Genomic DNA, 25,607 nt, shown 5'->3' with positions numbered 1-25,607 from the left:
ACGCTACTTTATTTCTGTAATTACATCTGAATTACATCTGAACGGTCCAATTCTTCATATCTAGCACTTCATTATAACAAATTACGCTTGTTCATGAGTCAGAGGGGCAGCATACAAATCTAATAAATGAATGAATGAATGAATAAATAATAGATTCTTTAACATCTTACATGCTAAGTGTTTTTAACAGGAAAGTGAACACAAGAACAAGGGGACACAATCTGAAGTTAGTTGGGGGAAAGATCAAAGGCAACATGAGAAAGTATTATTTTACTGAAAGAGTAGTAGATCCTTGGAACAAACTTCCAGCAGACGTGGTTGGTAAATCCACAGTAACCGAATTTAAACATGCCTGGGATAAACATATATCCATTGTAAGATAAAATACAGGAAATAGTATAAGGGCAGACTAGATGGACCATGGGGTCTTTTTCTGCCGTCAGTCTTCTATGTTTCTATGTTTCTATGTTTCTAAGATGTTAAAGAATCTATTATTCATTCATTCATTCATTCATTCATTCATGTTATTGTTAAGCCACCAATATAAAATGAGCAATCATTAAAAAGAAATAATTCAGTCAAACCTTTTTCTGAATGGGGCGTAGTCCCACAAAACCTCTTCTGCTGCAATGTAGTACCTCCTTATGTTTCCTCTGTTGATAGTACGTAGGTAGCGTCCAGCTATGTCGTCAGGATTACGTGCAGCATTACTGTCAAGTCGAGAATCTGTGGTATATGGATTATCATAATACATTAACTCATATTCGAATGAACCACTGGTACTCTCATCATTGTCTGTATTCTCTATCTCATATTCCTGATAGTCACCATCTTCCCCTGGAAGACCTACTGTAACAAGTGGCTTGTCCTGTTTTCCCGTCAATTTGGCCCCATTGAACAACTTTGTGTAGTTGGTTTGATTGGAAAGTTGGGAATTGTTGAGATTTCCAGGTAACCCTAGAGGCTTGGAAGTCCTCGGAGTTAAAACGTTTGACTTTTTTTTCTTTCGTTGGACTTTTAGAAAAGGTTGAAATATATTTATAGTGCAGTTCTCATCATTCTGGGTGTCATGTTTGTTATTAATTCCTGGTTGGCCCAACTCCAGTTGACCATTAGGGTTATCTGTTTTCTCGTTTCTTTTGCCAGGGAACAAGGCATTTTCTTGATAAAATGAAGCATTCCTGCTGCTGTTCTGGAATTTGTTATCAACATCATTGGTGATATCTGCTACTATAGCATAATTTTCTTTCTTGGTGACAACATTCCATTCCACGTCTGTGTTTTTAGTGAGGCATTTCTTTCTCTGGTGAGATGGACTTTTCCAAGTCTTTGTAGTTTTTGAAATTGTTGTAGAAACAAAATTATCTAATGTGGCACCTGAAGTCAAATTTTCAGATTGTGGTGTTATAGAAGGTGCAGAAACAAGGTTTGGTTCAGATTCATTGTTTTTCACTGTTTCTTTATCAGCTGAAGTTATATTCGTTATAATTCTGGGAAACTCAACATTTGTTGCTGCTGTTGCTTCTTCTTCTTTATAATCATAATCATAATCATATGAATAGTAATTGGCTTTTGAATTATCTACGGTAGAGTCATTTTCTGTACTAGAAAGAAATTTCACGTCCTTACTTGTGATATTGAAAGCAGAAAGATTTCTCTTTTGTTGTACATGAAGCAGTAGCGCATACATCTCTTTAAGAGCATGCAAAGTTGCTTCTGTCAGAACTTGACTTTCTCTCCTTTTAACCCAAATATCTTTTTCAAGTGTATTTTCTTCTTGCTCCTTCATGGAAGAGATTATTTCAAGGGACATTAAATCCTCTGTATCTTTACTCTGAAGTCCTCTATCGGTTTTTAAATATTCAGCAGCAAGCCTTTGCTTGTAGCTATCTGAAATCTGAGTAATATTCTCTTCAATTTGGCTTTTCTTAGATAGCAAGCTGCCAATCCCTGCGGTGAGATTAGAAATTAAAATTTCTCCTGCTGAAGATGTATAATTAGCATAGATTGTCTCAGGTGCAGTTACGTAAGAGTTATTCTGAGTTCTCAATTCTTCATTGCCATGCATAGCATCACTACTGTTATTCAACACTAGATGAGAGTTTAAAGAACCATCACCAGTAGTATAGGCATCTTCTTGTAAAGCTAGAGCTGTGAGATTCCATTCTTCTTCTTCTTCAGCAACCGATCCATTAAATGATCGAAGCCCAAGCATTGAAGCTATCATAAGTTGTTCTTCATCCTCCTCTATCTGTTCATTGCTTGACTCTTTTTCATTATCCTCGTAATCTAAGAATCCCAATTCTTTTGCAATCTCATCTGTTTCTGTGTCTGATACTACACTTCTGAGGTCCTTCTCTTTTTTTCCTGTTACTTCTGAAGAGCTAAAACGAACAATGTTGGCATCAATATTATAATCATCATCTTCTTCCTCTTTTTCATTTCCATCATCTTCATTGTCATAATTGGCATCCAAAAATCTCAGTCTCATGCCATTGCTCATCTCTCGGGAACCCCATGATGACAGAAGCCAGGTTCCTGAAAATTCAAAATAATTCATATTATTTATTTATTTTATTTATTTATTTATTTGTCAAACAATTATAGGGTGATAATTTGTACATATAAAACATTAGGTAAGTAATGATAAAAAGTAGAGAATAGGACAGGGACGGTGTTCTGTCTGGGTCCCCCCAGACGCCAACACCAACCAAAAAGAGTAGCCAGACACACTGGTAAAAAGCAAAGGCAGTTTATATAATTCAAAGCAAACACAGGTAACAAAAACTGTTCTTACAGACAGGAACACACTGGAACTTCACAGAGGTTTCACGAAGGCCAGGCAATAAAACAGGATTCTTGCTGGCAAAAACAACGCTGGAGATAATAAAACCCACGCCTCCCCCAAGTCTTCCAGACTTCTAGGCCACAAGCCAAGATCAGAGACGCCAAGAATCGAAGCAAGGTCACAGGACTCCCAGTTGATAACTCTCCACAAGACTGTAAGGGCGGGCCTGCCTTTTCAACCCTGCTGAGGAGAACCACACCCAAACCCAGCTGTTGCCAATTCAGGGATGGAAATACCTTTCTAATTGGCCCCGTCTTTGAGCTGCACGTCGCTGCCTCATGTCTATTATAGCCTGTGCGTCTTCATCCAATGAATCCAGGCTACTAGCTGGGGAGAGCCCCCCCCGGGGGGTCTCAGGCTGCTCTCCCTCCTCCTCTTCCTGACGTCCTTTCCCCCATCTGCCTGGTCCTCCCTCTCCTGTTCACTGCCCTCCTCCTCTGGGCATGGATCTGGCAGAGATCCAGCCGGTCCCTGAGGAGCCCCAGGCTGAATCACAACAGACGGTAGGCACAATATTAGATAGACCACTTGTGTTTCATAGTTTGCTTATACCTGATTAGTGATGTAAGTTCTGCAATCCATTAACAATGTTAGTCTAGATGTCCAACTGAAGAGATGTGCAGAATTTTTGGCAAAAAGTACAAGAGGATATTAATAGGATATTAAATATACGATGGATAATTATTAAGGAAATGGCAGTATTAGTTAAAAGCAATGCGATGGGAGAATTTAGAGCAATAAAACAAGCAGCGATAGAAAGCGCTCAAACGGTCATAGTCTTGGGTTGGAAGGATGCGACAAAATGGACAATGCAAAATTGGTACCGGTACACGGTAGAACAAATTCAATTTGAGATTATGGATAAAAGGATGAATTCAGTTAATGAAACTGGCTTGTGACAACTGATGGGACGATGGGACAAGGTAAGATGATATATGGCGAGTAGAATCCGAGACCAAGCTACAAGGAATAAATTGTACATTTATTCTATACTCTATAAAATGTAAACAGATATTTTGCTCTTGAGTTAAAATGGTATATGCTAGAAACACCTCCGATTTGGTGGTGGGGTGCGAATGCTTGTCTGGTGGTGGACACTACTCACAGAGCACCTGTTTTATGTTGAGTGTGTGTTCATATTTTTTTCAAAAAAATCAATACAAATATGAAATATAGATGTCCAGCTGACATTGCAGTGATTACTGTTCTATACTGATCTATTTTATGACTTTGGGAGGTCCAATTGTGAGAACAAGGAAGATATCTAAGTACAGTAGTACCTCTAGATACGAGCTGCTCCACATGCGAGTATTCCAAGTTACAAGCCACGAGGGGAGAGAAATTTCTGTTCCAGACCCGAGCTCAAATTCAGGATACGAGCCGAGCGTCCACTAGGTGGCGCAAGAATCCTTGCTTCTGGTTATCTCGGAGGGGAAAAACAAAGTCTAAAGCCATTTGTTCCAGATACGAGTTGTTCAACATACAAGCTCCCTTCTGGAACGAATTAAACTCGTATCTAGAGGTACTACTGTAAAGACATTTTTGAATGTTGATATATGACTAAACTTATAGAGGGGACATAAGAAGACATTTGGAGAGCTTCCTGGATTACTTTAATGTCTGATTGAATAACCATGGGATACAAAAGAACTATGACTAAAGTATTATTTGAGGAGCAACATTAGTCTTGAACATATGGTTGTTGAACTATTGAGCAAAAGTGGACCTTATTAAAATAAGATAAGATGCTCCATATGGGGGAAATGAGTAGAAGTTCAAATGAAATATTGTTCATGTTCAAAAGCATTAAAGACTCTATGACAAAAAACTCCAGGGAGATAAACAATTTAATGCAAAGCATAGATGGGAAAATAGAAAATATTCTACGAGAAACAATGAATAAAGACCAAAAAGTTCAGGAGAGGGAGGAGACAATGGAAAGAATGGAGGAAAAGACAGAATAGATCAATCAACAAGCAAAACAAGAAGAAAAGCTAATAAAGACTATAATGATTAATGAAACAAATTGGGGGAATATTTTATTTATTTTTATTTATTTATTTTCTCCAATACACAATTGTTGTGGTTAGCTCTGGCCCAGCTCCTGCCCCAAGGACTGTGGATGTGGGGGAGACATCCACATGCTACAGGCCTGTTTTGCCCCAGGTGGAATCTGATGATGAAGGCTCCTCTGACCAAGAAGACATGAGTGACAGGGAGGAGGAGAGTGTGTCAGATAGCTCAGAAGGAAATCAATTATCTAGCTCCTCCTTGGATTCAGAACAAGAGTTAATGATACAGCCACGCATGCGGAGAGCGATGCATAGGCAACAACAACTGAGAGATTATTATCAAAGAAAATGAGGCCACCTGTGGTTGGGTGGGGCTGTGGTAATTAGTGAGGCTGCTATAAATAGCAGCCTGTGGGTTTGGCCATTGTGGAGGATTATCTGATCGTTGTGTTTCGTGACTGCTTTACTGACTTTGACTTTTTGTGTGTGCTGATTTTTCCCCGCTTTGAAACTAAACCAGAGCAAAGTGTGTTTCACTTTGTGAAAGAAGAAGGACTGTGAATTGCCTCACAACTGCAAGCTAAGTACTGTATCACTGAACTGATAAGGGACTTGCACAAATTTGGTTGGAGACGAGTGCTCTTTGCTATACCAAAAGAGGGCTTGGTTTCAATGAATTTTCATTATAAAGAACATTGTTTTGAATTTTCAAACGTGTGTGTGTCTGAAATTGTATCTGTGCATTTTTGGGAGGATTCTTCCAGAGAGCTCGACAGAACAACAATGAGAGTTTTAGTAATAGTAAATAGTAAATAGTAAGTAGTAAATAGTAAAAATGCAGACAAAGATCCAAGAGGATCTTTTGCATACTATTGGTGGTATGCAAAAAAAAACAAAACCCCAACAACCCCCAAATAATAATTGAAATATTAAAACAAATAAGAGATGATGGACACAAAGGAAATGTTTGTTCTTGGTATTTTCCCCTTTTCTTTTTTTAATATAATGGGGTCTAATTAAAAGTTAGAAGTAGGAATAAAGATACACATATTATAAAAGTAATAAATAGATGGAAGATTAGAGGTTGAAGATGGATTTAATATGTATGTTTAAATAATATGGTGATTGTTGTCAGGATGGAATAAGGGGATTATATTTTAATGCAACATGTGTACTATACTAGGATTAGTAAGGATGGCCTAATTAAATAAAATAAATTAAAGAATTAAATGGAAATTAGAGTTTGAAAGGTAGTATTATGCATGCTTAATGTTGTAATTGGCATTAGAATGATACATTGAATGTTAAATAATTAAATAATGAAAGTTTATATCTTAACGCAAATAGGAGCATTACTACTAGGAAGATATAAGCTTAGTCAATGTAACAAATATTATTGATATTACTATTGTTATTTGTATCAAAAGGAATGATACCCAGATGCCACACTGTTCATGTATTGATGTTGATGTATATATAAAAATAAAATAAAAACCAAAAAACCCTATGTTAGTAAAATAGTATGGTAAAGTCAAATTGAGTAGGAGTTGTGAAAGAAGTCCAGAATGACAAGAAGATACTAAGATAGGAAAGGCTTTCTAATATGCCATGGAAAAATAACAGATACAAAAAATAGAGATATAAACACAACAACAATCACAAACATATTCTACCCATTACCACCTCAAAGACAGCAATGTGCAAGATGAGGCTTCATAACTGCATCTAGCCCTCATTTTTTTTCCTTTTAAGCTTTATTATTGTTTTATTTTGAGGAAAGATATAAACTCTATAGTTAGACATTACAGTGGTACCTCTACTTAAGAACTTAATTCATTCCGTGACCAGGTTCTTAAGTAGAAAGGTTTGTAAGTAGAAGCAATTTTTCCCATAGGAATCAATGTAAAAGTAAATAATGCATGCAAACCCATTAGGAAAGAAATAAAAGCTCGGAATTTGGGTGGGAGGAGGAGGAGGAAGAAGAGGAGGGCAGTCGCTGCCCAGAACAAAGGGAGCATTTCTTTTCTCTGAGCACTGGCAGAGGTTTATTCCCTCTCCAAGAGTCCAGAGAAAGGAAAATGCTTTGTTCGTTCTGGACTGCCAAAGCCTCCTTAAGCGCCACCAAAAGGCTCCTCTGGCAGCCCAGAAAAGCCCGAGATGGCCTGGATTAAAGGGGGAATGGCAGGAAACTGGCCGGGCCTTTGTGCCACTCTCAAATTTCCCGGGAAATTTTTCCAGGCTCAGGTTCTTAAGTAGAAAGTGGTTCTAAATGTTATTTTCAATAGATATTTGCAAGCTCCCATAAAGTAGAGCTGAGAAGAATTTACATTGTATAAATGCCTAGACAAAGTTTAAAAAAGAAAGCAAAAAGCAGACTTGCGGAGTGGACAAATAAATAACTTGTCACTTACATAAATTTTTGCAGCCTTATAATCAGAAAGACTCCTGATACTGATTTCACCTATAATTTGATAATGCTTTATTTTAATCCATGCTAGTTTTATTTTAATTCTCTTCAGTGTTTTTTATGCTATTTGATGGAATGAATTTTATAAAGTTTTTAATGTGGCAAGAGCTCAAATATAGAACTCTCTATACAGTCTGAAAATTAATAAAGAATGAAACACAGAGCTATTGTTATTTACCTAGATTGTCCATGGTTACAGTAGCTGATTCACCACTCATGGGGAAAAGATTTAAAATATCTTGATGTTTTCCCTTGAATAAGAAGGTGTGACCAGAAAGATGTACTGGAATAATCTCATCCATTGTACCTACGCTGGTGAGATGCCATTCAACAATTTCAGACTGACGAAACCCCAAAATATCTGTTCTATCCGATGCATAGCCATTGAGAGCTAAAATAAAATTTAAAATGCAATTAGGAGTGCAATCTTAAGAATAGCTACTCAAAAAAAATATGAATCTCAATAGTTAAACATTTTTAGAATTAAAGATATAAAATTAGTATTGTAAAAATAGCATATTTTCCATATTTATTTTTATTTTCATTATTTGTTTAATCTTAATGGTGTTGAGATAACACAAAACATAATAGTGCCTTAGGCTGATACTCACTGTACATAATGTTGGACTTGTAAAATTTAGGGTCATCTTTCTTAACAGTGGAGGAATTGCTGCAGTATTTCTTGATATTGTCTTCCAAGTACCAGCTCTTGTTTTCATCAAACACTGCAAAGACAGCGTGCTGTTCCACATCAGCTTTTTTCTGCACAACAATAGGCAGAAAACAGATCTAGTTCAACTAATGGAATGATACCTCATTTGACATGCATTTCCTTGTTTTAAGAAGTATAGCAGCCTGGTGCATAACATTCGAATGAAATAAAGGTGAAATGACCAACAAAAGGGGATTGTTTAGTGTTGTGGTGGGCTCTGGGCCAGCTCCTGCTCCGAGGACTGTGGGGGTTGGTTTGGGAGAATCCTCACGTTATCAGAGATCGTTTTTACTGCCAACAGCTTCGGACAGTGAAGCTTCTGTGTCAAGGGAAGATTCTGGGAGTGAAGCAGGATCGGATGATGAGTGTCAGCGTTCTAAATAGCATCTGAGAAATAAACCAAGTCCCAGTCCAATTCTCTCAATCAGAGCTTGATTTATTAACAGAACCATGTTAGCTACGCCATTGTCATTTCGATTCTGAATCCTTCCCGGAATCCCACCTAGATTAAGGTTCATCTTACATCCCCCACACCCACGAGTTCATCACGAGAGCCAGTCTGTGTGCAGGGGCTTATCAACTTCTTCACTTCAGTTGAGACAGAACAAACGGTGGCCTTGGCTTGGAGAAAGGAATCTTTGGTTGTGTCTAGTAACTTTCCCCTCTGACTACTCACTACCCCTCCCATCCCCCCTTGTGTTGTGTCAGGCTGAATTCTCTAACTCCACATGAAGACTTCAGCCTGACAATGAGGTAGTTACAGGCAGCCCATTAGCTAATTACCCCATCAGTGAGTCATCATCCTCATTAGACTCGGAGGAAGAGGGATTCATAGATGCTCGCAGGCATAGGTTTATGACAAGGAGGGAACAACTGCACAAGTATTATAGAAAATAACGAAGAACACCTGTGGCTGTGTTAAGCAACATATTTTATCAGGATCTCGAAACCTCACCTCTGTAATAGCAGATGCCCCCTGGAATGAGGTTCCCCCTAAGATCCATATGACCCCTTATTTTTCTGTTGTTTAGAAGGGCCATAAAGACCTAGCTCTTTACCCAGGCTTTGGTGAGGGGGGAGGAATACTTGACGTCTCTTATCGTTATCTTTTAAATTTAAAAATTTAAAAGATTTTTAAATCTGGGGAGCCTGACAATCCAGATTGAAAGCCCACGTTGAAAAGGAAGACAAAGCCATACCAGCTCCTGGGGTTCCCCAGTAAATGATAATTGTAGAGCCATACTGTCTTTGAATCTAAGTAAGTTGTGTCAATCATTCTTCTCTCTCAATTGAAGCAGTTGACAATACCTGTACTCCCTTGCTGTCGAGCGCCTTGCGTTTACAAACCAGAAGTGGCCCAATCAGTCCTGAGGCAATATCTCTGGTCATATCCACAGCACTATGATATAACTTAGTAATGCACTGAGAATCCTTTGCTGTGGGTTCATCTGTATCAAGCACAGTCCATTTATATGTGTAGACGTCACCTGGTTCAACTGCTTTGCCCTGAGTTATATTCTCTGAAACATAAAGGCAAAAAAAGATCATGTAAGGAACATGAAAATCTTTAGTTGCTGCTCAATTTTCTATAGAGAAACTACAGACTGAGTGGTCAATAATGAAGCATGTTTTCAATTGCTGTTCAACAACACCTGGAGAATTATAGTTCTTTACCAAAAGCAAGTAAAGTAAAACTCCATGCAGACCAAAGAATGAAACAATTTAGATCTTGCTATTGTATTGTCTGTACTTCGATTATTATATAAAAACTTAGTTACTTAATTGTTTTGTTTTCTATACCTGTTTTTATGTTTCTGGATGTTATTTCTTTTTTAACATTTATATTGTACACAACGGATAACCCCTCATTTTATTTTCACAATGAAAATTATGTAAATAGGCTGAGTTACAGGATAAGAGTTTGGTTCATATTTCATTCTAAACTACAGTGATACCTTTTCTTACAAACTTAATTGATTCCCGGGTGAGATTCTTAAGGTAAAAAGTTTGTAAGACGAAACAATGTTTCCCATAGAAATCAATGGAAAAGCAATTAATGCGTGCAAGCCCAAAACTCACCCCTTTTGCCAGCCAAAGTGCCCGCTTATACGCTGCTGGGATTCCCCTGAGGCTCCCCTCCATGAGAAACCCTACCTCCAGACTTCTGTGTTTTTGTGATGCTGCAGGGGAATCCCAGCAGGGGAATCCCAGCATCACAAAACTGAGCACTTCGCTGGCAACAGAAGTCTGGAGGTGGGGTTTCCCAGCGAAGGGAGCATTAGTGAAATCGTAGCATCACAAAAACACCAAAGTCCTCGAAACCCCACCTCCGGACCCCTGTGTTTTTGCAATGCTGCAATTTCACTGAGGCTCCCCTCACTGGGAAACCCCACCTCCGGACTTCTGTTGCCAGCAAAACGCCCCTTTTTGCACTGCTGGGATTTCCCTGAAGCATCACAAAAACACGGAAGTCCAGAGGTGGGGTTTCCCATGGAGGGGAGCCTCAGGGGAATCCCAGCAGCACAAAAACGGGTGCTTTGCTGGCAACGGAAGTCTGGAGGCGGGGCATCCCAGCGGCGGTGGTGGGTTTGTAAGGTGAAAACAGTTTGTAAGAAGAGGCAAAAAAACCTTAAACCCCGGGTTTGTAGCTCGAAAAGTTTGTATGACGAGGCGTTTGTAAGACGAGGTATTACTGGAGTTTGTTAGTTTTGATGAGAAAAGGTTTTTATTGCAATTTACAAACCAAGTTTATCCAATAATTAGATTTTACCAAAATATTATTAAGGGAACTATGGCTTAGCGTAGTAGTATACATGTTTAACATTAGCCAAAGGTCATTCAATGAACTGTGTGGTCTATTGATGTAATGGAATATGGGAAAGACCTTGAGCGATTGGCTCTGTTTTCAAGGAACAGTCAGATAAGAGAAAGCATAATAGCTTAAAGTGGATAACGGGTGGGAAGACACCCTGGTTCCTTGGGCTGTAAAAGAGATGGGGAGGGAATTGTATTTTCATACTTTCAAGAGTCAGTTAATATACTTTTACAATAAAGTAGAATTAGCTCATCTTATCAGGTTTCCTGTCTGGTTTACTTAGTAAGGACAACTGGAGGCTCAGTTCTCATTCCATTCCAATACAACGCCAGTAAAAAAACAGTTCAAAATGAGAACCAGCTGTAATAGCAATAGAATTTAGACTTACATACCACTTTACAGCCCTCTCTAAGAGTCAGCATATTACCCCCAACAATCTGGATCTTCATTTTACCCATCTCGGAAGGATGGATCAACTTTGAGCCTGATGAGATTCAAACTGCCAAAATTGCAGGCAGCCAGCCATCAACAGAAGTAGCCTGCAGTATTGACCATCACTGCTCTTACAAAAGAGATGGTAGGTTCCTTCATTGGATGTATTTATCTGGAGGGTAGGCAGCTATCTGCGAGAGATAGTTAAACAAGAGTTCCTGTTTTGAGCAGTGATGCAGCTGCTCACCAAAATGATCCTGCCTCTCTTTCTGATTCTTAGTTTATTGTTTATAATTAATTGAAAAGTTCTTAAAATAGATTTCCACTTTCTTGTTATTATTTAAAATGGAGTCAACAATAAGACCAGGCGTTTCATGAGCCTATTGGGAAGACACACAAGTAATCACAGAACAGCAGAGAAGAAAGGTAGAAATAATTCCTAACCAACCTTTGGAATCCGAAGGATAAATAGCTCCTTCTGCATCTTTTGAAACAGAAACTCCTTGCACATAAATGCTGTAAGGTCGAGTGGCCAAATTTTTGAATACAATCTGTTTAAAACAGAAATCCAATATATGTTTAGTATCAGAATACATCCGGGTCCGCCATCTGCCGCACAAATCCAAGCGACCGGTTAGGTCCCACAGAGTCGGTCTTTTTCGGGTCCCGTCAACTAAACAATGTCGTCTGGCGGGACCCTGGGGAAAAGCCTTCTCTGTGGCGGCCCCGACCCTCTGGAACCAGCTCCCCCCGAAGATCAGAATTGCCCCCACCCTCCTTGCCTTTCGTAAGCTCCTTAAAACCCACCTCTGTCATCAGGCTTGGGGGAACTGAACTATCCTTTTCCCCCTAGGCCTATACAATTTATGCATGGTATGTTTGTGTGTATGTTTGGCTTTAATAAGGGTTTTTTAATTATTTTAAACATTAGATTTGTTACATGCTGTTTATTACTGTTGTTAGCCGCCCCGAGTCTATGGAGAGGGGCAGCATACAAATCAAATAAATAAGTAAATAAGTAAGTAAGTAAGTAAGTAAGTAAGTAAGTAAGTAAGTAAGTAAGTAAGTAAGCAAGTAAGCAAGCAAATAAATCACAATGCAGCTGGTTTTTATTTAAAAAATTGCTAACATTATTTTATTTATTTATTTTTATTTATTACTTAGATTTGTATGCCGCCCCTCTCCGAAGACTCGGGGCGGCTCACAACATGTAGAAACAAATCATAAGCAATCAGACAAATTTAAAATATTTAAATATTTAAAAACCCCATATGCTAACAGACACACACACAGACATACCATGCATAAATTAAACGTGCCCAGGGGGAGATGTTTCAGTTCCCCCATGCCTGACGGCAAAGGTGGGTTTTAAGGAGTTTACGGAAGGCAGGAAGAGCAGGGGCAGTTCTAATCTCCGGGGGGAGTTGGTTCCAGAGGGCCGGTGCCGCCACAGAGAAGGCTCTTCCCCTGGGGCCCGCCAACCAACATTGTTTAGTTGACGGGACCCGGAGAAGGCCCACTCTGTGGGACCTAATCAGTCGCTGGGATTCGTGCGGCAGGAGGCGGTCTCAGAGATATTCTGGTCCGATGCCATGAAGGGCTTTAAAGGTCATGACCAACACTTTGAATTGTGACCGGAAATTGATCGGCAGCCAATGCAGACTGCGGAGTGATGGTGAAACATGGGCATACCTTTTTATATACATATGGCATTGGACCAGATTACCTACATGACAACCTTCTGCCGCATGAATCCCAGCGTCTGGTCAGGTCCCACAGAGTCGTCCTTCTCCAGGTCCCATCAATTAGACAACGTTATTTGGCGGGATCTGGGAGAAGAGCCTTCTCCGTGGGGGCCCCAGCCCTCTGCATTCGTACTGCCCCAACTGTCCTTGCCTTTCATAAGAACTTGAAGACTTATTTATGCTGCCAGGCTTGGAGTCATTAGATCCCAGCTTCTAGCCACTGAATGCTTAGTATGCTTGGTTTGTGTTTGAGCGAATGATTTTGATATTTAACTTTTATAATGTTTTAGTTTAACTATTTAAATAATTGGATTCAATTGTATTTGTACACTGTTTATTATTGAACTAAAGACTGGGAATCAATTAAATCCTTTTCCATTATTTCCTATGGGGAAAATTGTTTCGGATAAATGACCATTTCAGTTAACAACTAACCTTCCGGAACGGATTGTGGTTGTTAACCGAGGTACCACTGTAAATAGAACTCCATAACAGACAGATGGTTTAAATTACAGAAATTGTCTAACTTTCATAGAAATCAATATGAACATTTATTCTTATCCAAGTTCCTTTACTTTTCATTGGTAGTTGCATGTGATGACCTTGATATCAATTAGGATCATATATATATATATTGCAGAAGCAAAATATATTTAAAGCTGTGGGCAAATGAAATAAAATGAGATTGTAATCTATTTACCTTCTACTTGTTCATCGATACTTACACTTATTGTGTCTCTGACTTCAGCTCTGATAACAGGGCCCAGAATTCCACGTTCTTTGGGCCAAATGGTATAGGTCGGTTTAGTGAAGCTGCTGTCTTTATATTGCCTGAAAACTGCCTTTTTGTATTTCTTGCCAATAAAATTTGAAAAATTATCCAGATACTGAGTTTTATATCTTCTATAGAATTGAGAAAAGGAAAAAAAATAGACATTAATAAGATTTCTTATATAGAAACACCAAAAAACCCAACAACCCAGAATTTTGCATGAGTGGGTAGGTCAGTTTTTACAACTCTACATGATAAACAACTAGCCTATGTACAATGTAGTAGCCCTCCCCCCCCAAAAAAAGTTGTATACATGGATGTCCAAATAAGTATAGAATCTGGTGATGGACCTTTGACCCTCTAAATCAGTGGTTCTAAACCTTTCTAATGCCGCGACCCCTTAATACAATTCCTCATGTTGTGGTGTCCCTAACCATAAATCTAGCCCCAATTCTCCCAACAGAGCTTTAAGCTGATTGGCAAGAAGGTCGGAGGGACACCTCACAGTAAATGCCTGATTGGTCGGATTGTAAAAATATGGTCCAAGGCGCCAGAATAGAAGCTTTAGTTCCTAACACCATGGGAAATGTATCTTTTCCCATGGTCCTAGGTGACCCCTGTGAAATGGTCATTTAACCCCATGGGGTCCCGACCCCTAAATTGAGAACCACTGCTCTCAATGATATTTGTTTATTTGTTTATTTGTTTATTTGTTTATTTGTTTATTTGTTTATTTGTTTATTTGTTTATTTGTTTATTTGTTTATTTGTTTATTTGTTTATTTGTTTATTTGTTTATTTGTTTATTTGTTTATTTGTTTATTTGTTTATTTGTTTATTTGTTTATTTGTTTATTTGTTTATTTGTTTATTTGTTTATTTGTTTATTTGTTTATTTGTTTATTTGTTTATTTGTTTATTTGTTTATTTGTTTATTTGTTTGTTTATTTAGTCCAATACACAATGAGAGTTTCAGTGACGGTCTTGGTATATTTGGGTTTCTTCCCCTGTAGGATTTGGAAATTTCTGGCGACGTTTCGACGAGGTCTCACTCGTCATCTTCAAGCTGGTGTTTCTGTCCTTGTTCTAAGGCAAACACTGCCAAGACCGTCATACCTGTACCCGTGAAAATCTACGAAAACAAATACAGTGATCCCTCGATTTGCGCGTTCTCGATTAGCGCGAAACGCTGCAACGCGGTTTTTCAAAAAATATTAATTAGAAAATAATTAATAATAAAATAATCAAAATAATAATCAGTCTTCTATGTTTCTATGTTTCTTTAATTTAAAAGCTTGCGAGGATCATTTCCCGCACGCACGCGCACCATCCACCACCTACCCTCTCCTCACACGCACACACAGCACGTTTGTTTCGGACGTCCAACCTCCTCCACAATTCCCGTCTCGGGGTTGCACCTTCGGGGGCATAGGAGGCTGCCAACTGAGCACGACTTGCCAGAAGTTTCGTGACTAGAGCGCGTTTGGATAGGAAAAGACGGACGGGGTGGGAAAGGGCGGGAACGAGGACGGGCGACGGCGATTGTCTCATCTTCCCGAGCGAGAAGAAGAAGAAGAAGCGGTGCCAGTCCCGCCTTCCTGTTGAAGGGATAGGGCTGTCCGGAATTCCCTCCCTGTCACAGGAGAAAGCTTCAGTTTCCCCTTTGCCTTTACCTCATCTTCGGCTCCGCGCTGCGGAGCAGATCAGCTGTTGGGCAGCTGAAGGAACCTTCCCTTGGTCTTCCCCGCCGCCCACATGCAAACTCCACCATCTGCGCATGTGCGGCCATGAAAAAAATGGCGCGCATGCGTAGATGGTGTTTTTACTTCCGCATCCAGTATAACGCGGAAATCGGTTAGCGCGGGAGGTCTTGGAACGTAACCCCCGCGCTAACCGAGGGATCACTGTATATATACACACACACACACACACACACACACAGTAAAATACACGATGAAGGTTATAAAGGAGATACTCATAGTAAAATATATCTATAAAAGAATAGAAAAGAAGATATAGTAATAGAACATATCAATGAAAGAATAGAAGAAGAGATATAGGAATAGAAGAAAGGTATAGGAGAGCAATAGGACAGGGGACGGAAGGCACTTTAGTGCACTTGTACTCGCCCCTTACTGACCTCTTAGGAATCTGGATAGGTCAACCATAGATAATCTAAGGGTAAAGTGTTGGGGGTTTGGGGATGACACTATGGAGTCCGGTAATGAGTTCCACGCTTTGACAACACGGTTACTGAAGTCACATTTTTTACAGTCAAGTTTGGAGCGGTTAATATTAAGTTTAAATCTGTTGTGTGCTCTTGTGTTGTTGTGGTTGAAGCTGAAGTAGTCGCCGACAGGCAGGACGTTGCAGCATATGATCTTGTGGGCAATACTTAGATCATGTTTAAGGCGTCTTAGTTCTAGGCTTTCTAGGCCCAGGATTGAAAGTCTAGTCTCGTAGGGTATTCTGTTTCGAGTGGAGGAGTGAAGGGCTCTTCTGGTGAAGTATCTTTGGACATTTTCAAGGGTGTTGATGTCTAAGATGCAATATGGGTTCCAAACAGATGAGCTGTATTCGAGGATAATAGCACTTTCATTCTTAACTCTGGTCAGACACCTCTCTTATTATCATTAACCCTTGACCATTCTGACAGGGCTGATGGGTACTGAATTCCAGTTTTATTGTTTTAACTGGCTGCATCAACAGCCTCTTCAGTTTCTTGTGATTTTTTACACTTATGATAAAACTCAAAAATAATACAGTCACCGCCTATATTTGAAAATTTGAATCCTTCTAATGACACACTATATAGTTAATCCAGGACAAGGAAATTAATTTCAGAACAAAAAAGGAAAAAGTGCTAAAGGATACGATGCTTTAATTTTCCACAGATATCTTTTTTTTTCTTTTTAGAATTGCTCTCCTCTCATTGTACATGATTTTAAAAATTGAAAGAGTAGCAAGAGATTCTTCTTGTGACAATATGTCATCTTGAGAATCTCTAAGATCTTTTGGAAAATCTTTGCGACAGAAATTTTAATTCCTAAATTTAAGAAGTGAATGAGATTGTGATTTATTGGAAAGAGAATGGAACTATGAGAGTATTGTGAATGAACTTGTACTATGAATTTTTCATTCTTTCATTCTTCCACTTAGTTTTCCCTGCATAATTGTATGAAAATAGAAAAAAATAACTAAAAATGTAATATGATGTAATATGAAATTGTTAGTACTCTGAACAAGACCATTGGCTTTGCAATATATAAAAAAGCTAACAATGAATGTTTGTATGTATTGAAGTACTATATCTTTAAGGGGTAGTGTTGCAAATTGCCACAAGAGGGAGCCAGAAAGCATGATTTTCTCTCTGTGTTCTTTCTGCTGATTCACTGTGGCTGATGTAGTAAGTTTTGTAAGCTGTAATGTATGTCTGATATGTAAGACAAAGACATGCTTGTAATATTATTATTGTATTGAGAGATATTGACTGATTTGAATGTATATGACTGGACGGTTTAACTTGACTTTGCTATTTCCAAAAGTAAACACTAATTGAACTTTAATGTATCTGTTTTGTATGACTGAATAATTACTCATCTCTCCTGGATAACTGCTGGAATTCCATGTTTTTCTCTATACATGTCCTTGATAACACAAAGGTCGTTCTGTACACTCCTTAATAGAAATATACAGTGTATCAATAGATGTTTACTTTATGGAATTAAGAAGAAAGAAAGAAGTTCATACTTTATAATTCAACCTTTTGGGCACTAGGATCTGGGTCCATGGGGAAAGTTTTTATGTGCTGCCTGTATCCTGTGGATGGGGCTTCGCTTGTTTGCATGGCCCAGTTTTTGACATGCCATGATATGGTGCCAGACCATGGATCTGTTGTTGGAGATGTCTGGTCTACAAGGCTTTGGTTTGTGTTAAATCCTATGAATTTTTATGGCATCATTTCATTCATTTAACCACATTCAGTCAACCACATTCAGTCACGTTACCTGTCAAGACTGTTAGGAATTTCTGGAGCATAATCCCACGTAATTTCTTCTGCAGCAATGAAATAGTCCCAGTTCTTAATCATCTTCTGTTCTCTAAAGGTTAACCTTCTTGTTAAAGTGTCTGGTTTTCCACAGTCTTTGATATTTAGATAACCATACATCCCAGCTAAATTAATAAGTAGATGGGACAAGGATAATAAAACATATTACTAGTTATGGTACACGCATATCTACTTGATCTTCAGATTGTTCAGATTAAAAATAAGCATTTCCCATTTTATATTAAAAATGTATGTTTCCATGAAGCAACAAGAATTTCTTTCCCTTAAGTCCACAAAAACAAAATCTATGAATGATACATAATTCTTATACATTTAAACAAGTTGGTACATGTGGAATTACAAACTACTTTTGACAGATTTTGTGTTAGCCACTTTCAGTGACCTGAAGTATGCTCACAAAGGAACACAGATGGACGGATGGCAGCGTGAGCCCAAACTCACACAGGCTTCAACTGGGGCCCTGTTGTAAAGGGGAGCAGATCCCTTCCGCCTGAAACCAGCTTGCAAAAAGCACCGATGCTTAGGCGAAACAATTGCTGGGAGAGGGGGGGGAAACAAACTTGGAGGTCGGATCGGTTGTCCCCTGAATTTACGAGAGAGAAAGATTGGCGCTCGTTTACTGGAGCTTCGCCTGCTTTCCCGAGATTGGCACCAATGGAGGAGGCAGGAACTTAGGAACTTAACTCTCAGCGGCTTTCGATACCATCGACCATGGTATCCTTCTGCACCGGTTGGAGGGGTTGGGGGTGGGAGGCACTGTGCTTCAGTGGTTCTCCTACTACCTCTCTGGCCGGTCGCAGTCGGTGTTAGTGGGGGGTCAGAGGTCGGCTCCGAGGTCTCTCCCTTGTGGAGTGCCTCAGGGGTCGGTCCTCTCCCCCTTGCTATTTAACATCTACATGAAGCCGCTGGGTGAGATCATCCAAGGACATGGGGTGAGGTATCATCAATATGCCGATGATACCCAGCTTTACATCTCCACCCCATGCCCAGTCAACGAAGTGGTGGAAGTGATGTGCCGGTGCCTGGAGGCTGTTGGGGCCTGGATGGGTGTCAACAGACTCAAACTCAACCCGGATAAGACGGAGTGGCTGTGGGTTCTGCCTCCCAAGGACAATCCCATCTGTCCGTCCATTACCCTGGGGGGGGAATTACTGACCCCCTCAGAGAGGGTCCGCAACTTGGGCATCCTCCTCGATCCACAGCTCACATTAGAAAACCATCTCTCAGCTGTGGTGAGGGGGGCGTTTGCCCAGGTTCGCCTGGTGCACCAGTTGCGGCCCTATTTGGACCGGGACTCATTGCTCACAGTCACTCATGCCCTCATCACCTCGAGGTTCGACTACTGTAATGCTCTCTACATGGGGCTACCTTTGAAAAGTGTTCGGAAACTTCAGATCGTGCAGAATGCAGCTGCGAGAGCAGTCATGGGCTTACCCAGGTATGCCCATGTTTCACCATCACTCCGCAGTCTGCATTGGCTGCCAATCAGTTTCCGGTCACAATTCAAAGTGTTGGTTATGACCTTTAAAGCCCTTCATGGCATTGGACCAGAATATCTCCGAGACCGCCTTCTGCCGCACGAATCCCAGCGACCGATTAGGTCCCACAGAGTGGGCCTCCTCCGGGTCCCGTCAACTAAACAATGTCGGTTGGCGGGCCCCAGGGGGAGAGCCTTCTCTGTGGCGGCACCGACTCTCTGGAACCAACTCCCCCCGGAGATCAGAACTGCCCCTACTCTTCCTGCCTTCTGTAAACTCCTCAAAACCCACCTTTGCCGTCAGGCATGGGGGAACTAAACATCTCCCCCTGGGCACATTTAATTTATACATGGTATGTCTGTGTGTGTCTGTTAGTATATGGGTTTTTTTAAATCTTTAAATATTTTAATTAATTGAATTATTTATGATTTGTTTTACACTTGTTGTGAGCCGTCCCGAGTCTTCGGAGAGGGGCGGCATACAAATCCAAATAATAAAATAAATAAATAAATAAAGGAGGAGCTGGAGCCGAGCCACCAGCCCACTCCACTCTATCTGCGGCGTTGAGAAGAGCTGTCTTTTTTACGGTCCAGCCCACCCACCCCGCTGAGGGAGAACGCTCGGAGCCTGGACCCAGGGCCGCCATCAGGAATTTTGGGGTCCCATACAGCTTAAGTGTCTGCTCTCCCCCCCCCGCCATTTTAAAACTACTTTATTTTGCGACATACCAATTATGTATTAAACCCCCTCCCCCATTTTTCAATTTGGCCAGACCCCTGACGCCAGTAGCAGTAATACTGGCCTATTGGCGGCCCTGCCTGAACCTGCCTGAACCTGCCTTCTCGCAGCCAGACCTTCAGACGTCGGACGTTGGTGGTGGTGCTCCTTCTAGGCAACATCTCCAAGCCCAAGTCCGTCATAGATTGGCTTGACCCTTCCCCTTTGCTTAAGGTGACCAGACGTCCCATTTTTTAAAAATCGGGACTTTTTGAAAACACCACAGGAAGCAGGACAAATTGCCCAAAAGCGGGACTGTGCTGCCGAAAGTGGGACGTGTGGTTACCTTAGGCTGGAGGCTGAAACCTATGAAGAACATTTGCAGGAACTGGGTATGACTAGTTTAATGAAAAGAAGGCCTGCGGGGACATGATCTCAGGAATTGCCACAAAGAAGAGGGAGTCAAACTATTTTCCTAAGCACCTGAAGATAGAACAAGAAGCAATGGGTGGAAACTAAACAAGGAAAGAAGCAACTTAGAATAAAAAGAAATTTCCTGGAAAGTATGTTTCCCAGGGTCATGTGCCTCCCCGGTATCACTCCGTATGCCCCCAGGAGGGTGCACCCACTATTTGAGAAGCACTATCCTAGAGCAAAAATAAACCAATATAGTCCAAAACTACAGCTGGTATGAAATGCTGGTTCTAGGCATGTAGGACTTATGTACGGCAGCTGTCGCATAGAACATGTTACAGTTCCTATTGTTCTGGAATCATTTTGCAAATGGCACTTCACATTCATGCTACTGTCTCTGGGATGTGATAATTGTATACAAGAGAATGAACTTTTAATTGTAATTACAGTGATACCTCGTCTTACAAACGCCTCGTCATACAAACTTTTCGAGATACAAACCCAGGGTTTAAGATTTTTTTGCCTCTTCTTACAAACTATTTTCACCTTACAAACCCACTGCCGCCGCTGGGATGCCCCACCTCCAGACTTCCGTTGCCAGCGAAGCACCTGTTTTTGTGCTGCTGGGATTCCCCTGAGGCTCCCCTGCATGGGAAACCCCACCTCTGGACTTCTGTTTTTTTGTGATGCTGCAGGGGAATCCCAGCAGGGAAATCCCAGCAGCGCAAAAACGGGTGCTTCGCTGGCAACGGAAGTCTGGAGGTGAGGTTTCCCAGTGAGGGGAGCTTCAGTGAAATCGCAGCATCGCAAAAACACAGAGGTCCGGAGGTGGGGTTTCGAGGACTTCGGTGTTTTTGCGATGCTGCGATTTCACTGAGGCTCCCTTCACTGGGAAACCCCACCTCCAGACTTCTGTTGCCAGCGCAGCGCTCGTTTTTGCGATGCTGGGATTCCCCTGCTGGGATTCCCCTGCAGCATCCGTGGCGCTAGACCCCGTAGAGCCCCATGGTTCAACGAGGAGCTCCGGGAGTTGAAACGCCAAAAGAGATGTCTAGAGAAGCGATGGAGGAAGAGTAGGTCTGAATCTGATCAAACACTTGTAAGAGCTTTTATTAAGACTTACAAAGTGGCGCTCAAGGCGGCAAGATGCGCGTACCATGCCGCCTTGATTGCATCAGCGGAATCCCGCCCGGCCGCTCTGTTTAGGGTGACCCGCTCCCTTCTTAACCAGGGGGGAGTTGGGGAGCCCTTGCAGAGTAGTGCCGAGGAGTTTAACACGTTTTTCGCTGATAAAGTCGCTCAGATCCGGGCTGACCTCGACTCCAATTGTAAAACAGAGTCGACTGACAACGAGTCAGTCGAGGTGACTGGGGCACGTACTTGTCCACCTGTCTGGGAAGAGTTTGATCTGGTGACACCTGATGAAGTGGACAAGGCCATTGGAGCTGTGAGTTCCGCCACCTGTTTACTGGATCCGTGTCCCTCCTGGTTGGTTTCGGCCAGCAGGGAGATGACACGGAGCTGGGCCCAGGAGATTACCAACGCTTCCTTGGGGAGGGGAGTTTTTCCATCACTCTATAAAGAAGCGCTTGTGCGCCCCCTCCTCAAGAAGCCCTTCCTGGACCCAGCTGTGCTTAATAACTACCGTCCAGTCTCCAACCTTCCCTTTATGGGGAAGGTTGTTGAGAAGGTGGTGGCACTCCAGCTTCAGCGGTCCTTGGAAGAAGCCGATTATCTAGGTCCCCGGCAGTCGGGTTTCAGGCCCGGTTACAGCACGGAAACCGCTTTGGTCGCGTTGATGGATGATCTCTGGTGGGCCCGGGACAGGGGTTTATCCTCTGTCCTGGTGCTCCTTGACCTCTCAGCGGCTTTCGATACCATCGACCATGGTATCCTTCTGCGCCGACTGGAGGGGTTGGGAGTGGGAGGCACTGTTCTCCAGTGGTTCTCCTCCTACCTCTCCGGTCGGTCGCAGTCGGTGTTAGTGGGGGGTCAGAGGTCGGCTCCGAGGTTTCTCCCTTGTGGGGTGCCTCAGGGGTCGGTCCTCTCCCCCCTGCTATTCAATATCTACATGAAACCGCTGGGCAAGATCATCCAAGGACATGGGGTAAGGTATCATCAATATGCCGATGATACCCAGCTTTACATCTCCACCCCATGCCCAGTCAATGAAGCGGTGGAAGTGATGTGCCGGTGCCTGGAGGCTGTTGGGGCCTGGATGGGTGTCAACAGACTCAAGCTCAACCCGGATAAGACGGAGTGGCTGTGGGTTTTGCCTCCCAAGGACAATCCCATCTGTCCGTCCATTACCCTGGGGGGGGGGGAATTACTGACCCCCTCAGAGAGGGTCCGCAACTTGGGCGTCCTCCTCGATCCACAGCTCACATTAGAACAACATCTTTCAGCTGTGGCGAGGGGGTCGTTTGCCCAGGTTCGCCTGGTGCACCAGTTGCGGCCCTATCTGGACCGGGACTCATTGCTCACAGTCACTCATGCCCTCATCACCTCGAGGTTCGACTACTGTAATGCTCTCTACATGGGGCTACCTTTGAAAAGTGTTCGGAAACTTCAGATCGTGCAGAATGCAGCTGCGAGAGCAGTCATGGGCTTACCTAGGTATGCCCATATTTCACCATCACTCCGCAGTCTGCATTGGCTGCCGATCGGTTTCCGGTCACAATTCAAAGTGTTGGTTATGACCTTTAAAGCCCTTCATGGCATTGGACCAGAATATCTCCAAGACCGCCTCCTGCCGCACGAATCCCAGCGACCGATTAGGTCCCACAGAGTGGGCCTTCTCCGGGTCCCGTCAACTAAACAATGTTGATTGGCGGGCCCCAGGGGAAGAGCCTTCTCTGTGGCGGCACCGGCCCTCTGGAACCAACTCCCCCCGGAGATTAGGACTGCCCCTACTCTTCCTGCCTTCCGTAAACTCCTTAAAACCCACCTTTGCCGTCAGGCATGGGGGAACTGAAACATCTCCCCCCGGGCATGTTTAATTTATGCATGGTATGCCTGTGTGTGCGTCTGTTAGTATATGGGGTTTTTAAAATATTTAATATTTTTAAATTTGTCTGTTTACTTATGATTTGTTTCTACATGTTGTGAGCCGCCCCGAGTCTTCGGAGAGGGGCGGCATACAAATCTAAGTAATAAATAAATAAATAAATAAATAAATAAATAAATAAATCGCAAAAACACAGAAGTCCGGAGGTGGGGTTTCCTATGGAGGGGAACCTCAGGGGAATCCCAGCAGTGCAAAAACGGGTGCTTCGGCTGGCAAAAGGGGTAAATTTTGGGCTTGCACGCATCAATCGCTTTTCCATTGATTCCTATGGGAAACACAGTTTCGTCTTACAAACTTTTCACCTTAAGAACCTCGTCCCGGAACCAATTAAGTTTGTAAGACAAGGTATCACTGTATACATCTTGTCTGCTAATAAACATAACCTTGCCTTGTAGATGCTTTGCAACCAGAGAAGATATTAGCCATTTTCCTGTCCTGCTCACTGACATGTTGGCTGTTGCTGAGGCACCTCCAACAAGGTTGATGGTTGACACCTTGTAATGGTCTTCTTCCAAGGTTTGTCCATTGAAGTGGACAGAGAAGATCTCAGGAGTGGAACTCATTCCTATCAAATGCCAACTAATATGATCAAAAGCACAAGCCTGAATATCTGGAATTTAAAAAAAAAAAAGCTGCTGTAGTTGTCATAGAAGTTACTCTAATTTCCTTCTAAACAATAATATGGAAGAGGACATACCAGGCAATGTTCCATTAGCAAACCCATTAATTGTGTATTGAAGGGAGTGCGTTTTGTACCAGTTCTTGCTTTCATCAAACACAGCGAACATCAGCACATATTCTCTGTTGAAGAGTTTCTGTGTACCATCTGCATTTAGGCTTCCTAAAAAGAAAAGAACAGGACATTGACAAGATGGAATAAATTATCAATTTACTTCTTGAATAGCAAATCTATTTTAAATTGTCAGAGTCTTGTGCAACAAAAACTGTCAGCGAGGTAAGCTAGAATCCACCCCTGGTAATAACATATTGGTTTGCCAATACAGTGGTACCTCGAGATACGAGTTTAATTCGTTCCGGACCTGGGCTCTTAAGTCGAGCAGCTCTTATCTCGAACGACTTTTCCCCATAGGAATTAATGTAAATAATTTTAATTGGTTCCAGCCCTCAAAAAACTCACAAAGTTAGTCTAAATTATGCAAAAAGACATGTTTTTAATGAAGAAATGTACATGTACATATAAATGAATAATGAAGTTTCTTTCACTTAACTTGTAAACTTTCTTAAACTTTTAAATTTACATATGTTCAACTTCTCTGCCACCCAATCCTGTAGGACAGAGGTCCCCAACCCTTTTTGCACCAGGGACCGGCTTTAAGCGATCAAGAGAGGAATGGGTGAATGAATGAACGGAGGGTGGGAAGGAAGGAAAGAGGGAAGGGACAGGAACAGAGGAAGGAAGCAAGGAAACTTATGAAAGGGGAGAGTAAGAGAGGAATGAGTGAAGGGAGGGAGGGAGGGAAGAAGGTGGGAAGGAGAAAGAAAAGAAGAAATAGAGGAAGGGAAGGTAAAAGAGAGAAAGAAAAAGAGCAAGCAAGCAAGAAAGAAAGAAAGAAAGAAAGAAAGGGGGAAGGGACAGGAACAGAGGAAGGAAGCAAGGAAACTTATGAAAGGGGAGAGTAAGAGAGGAATGAGTGAAGGGAGGGAGGGAGGGAAGAAGGTGGGAAGGAGAAAGAAAAGAAGAAATAGAGGAATGGAAGGTAAAAGAGAGAAAGAAAAAGAGCAAGAAAGAAAGCTGCAAGCACCCCCCCGAGCCCCCCAGGCCGGCTGCAACCTTTTAAAACACGCGCGCCGCTTCGCAGCTGTCTCCTGAAGCCGAACGCGGAAGTTAGCATTTGGCTTCAGGAGACAGCTCCTTGGCGCTTGTATCTCGAATTTGGGCTTGTAAGTAGAACAAAAATATCTCTCCCCTCCCAGCTCTTATCTCGAGTTGCTCTTAAGTAGAGCAGCTCTTATGTCGGGGTTCCACTGTAGAGAAGAAGTTTATACAATTTAATGTAAAAATACATGCTTTGGGGCCTGAAAAACACAACCTGTATATTG

At 41.8% G+C, this 25,607-nt stretch overlaps 1 protein-coding gene across 2 annotated transcripts in view; it reads right to left on the bottom strand.

The window, feature by feature from the left end:
* Nucleotides 1–25,607, bottom strand: part of F5 (coagulation factor V) — a 70,735-nt gene that overhangs the window by 27,057 nt on the left and 18,071 nt on the right. Inside the window, exons 5-13 of one of the 2 annotated variants that reach the window (XM_070749970.1) lie at nt 24,244–24,387; nt 23,935–24,156; nt 17,809–17,974; nt 13,757–13,934; nt 11,735–11,837; nt 9,348–9,559; nt 7,939–8,089; nt 7,506–7,718; nt 585–2,538 (exon numbers count right to left, since the gene is read on the bottom strand). In XM_070749970.1, coding sequence (XP_070606071.1) covers nt 585–2,538; nt 7,506–7,718; nt 7,939–8,089; nt 9,348–9,559; nt 11,735–11,837; nt 13,757–13,934; nt 17,809–17,974; nt 23,935–24,156; nt 24,244–24,387 — 3,343 coding nt within the window. The remainder of the gene's footprint in view (nt 1–584; nt 2,539–7,505; nt 7,719–7,938; nt 8,090–9,347; nt 9,560–11,734; nt 11,838–13,756; nt 13,935–17,808; nt 17,975–23,934; nt 24,157–24,243; nt 24,388–25,607) is intronic. The other variant, XM_070749971.1, reaches the window with a different exon arrangement.

The sequence above is a fragment of the Erythrolamprus reginae genome, chromosome 4 (assembly GCF_031021105.1).
Source record: "Erythrolamprus reginae isolate rEryReg1 chromosome 4, rEryReg1.hap1, whole genome shotgun sequence".
NCBI lineage: Eukaryota > Metazoa > Chordata > Lepidosauria > Squamata > Dipsadidae > Erythrolamprus > Erythrolamprus reginae.
This window is presented reverse-complemented; position numbering and strand designations above follow the sequence as displayed.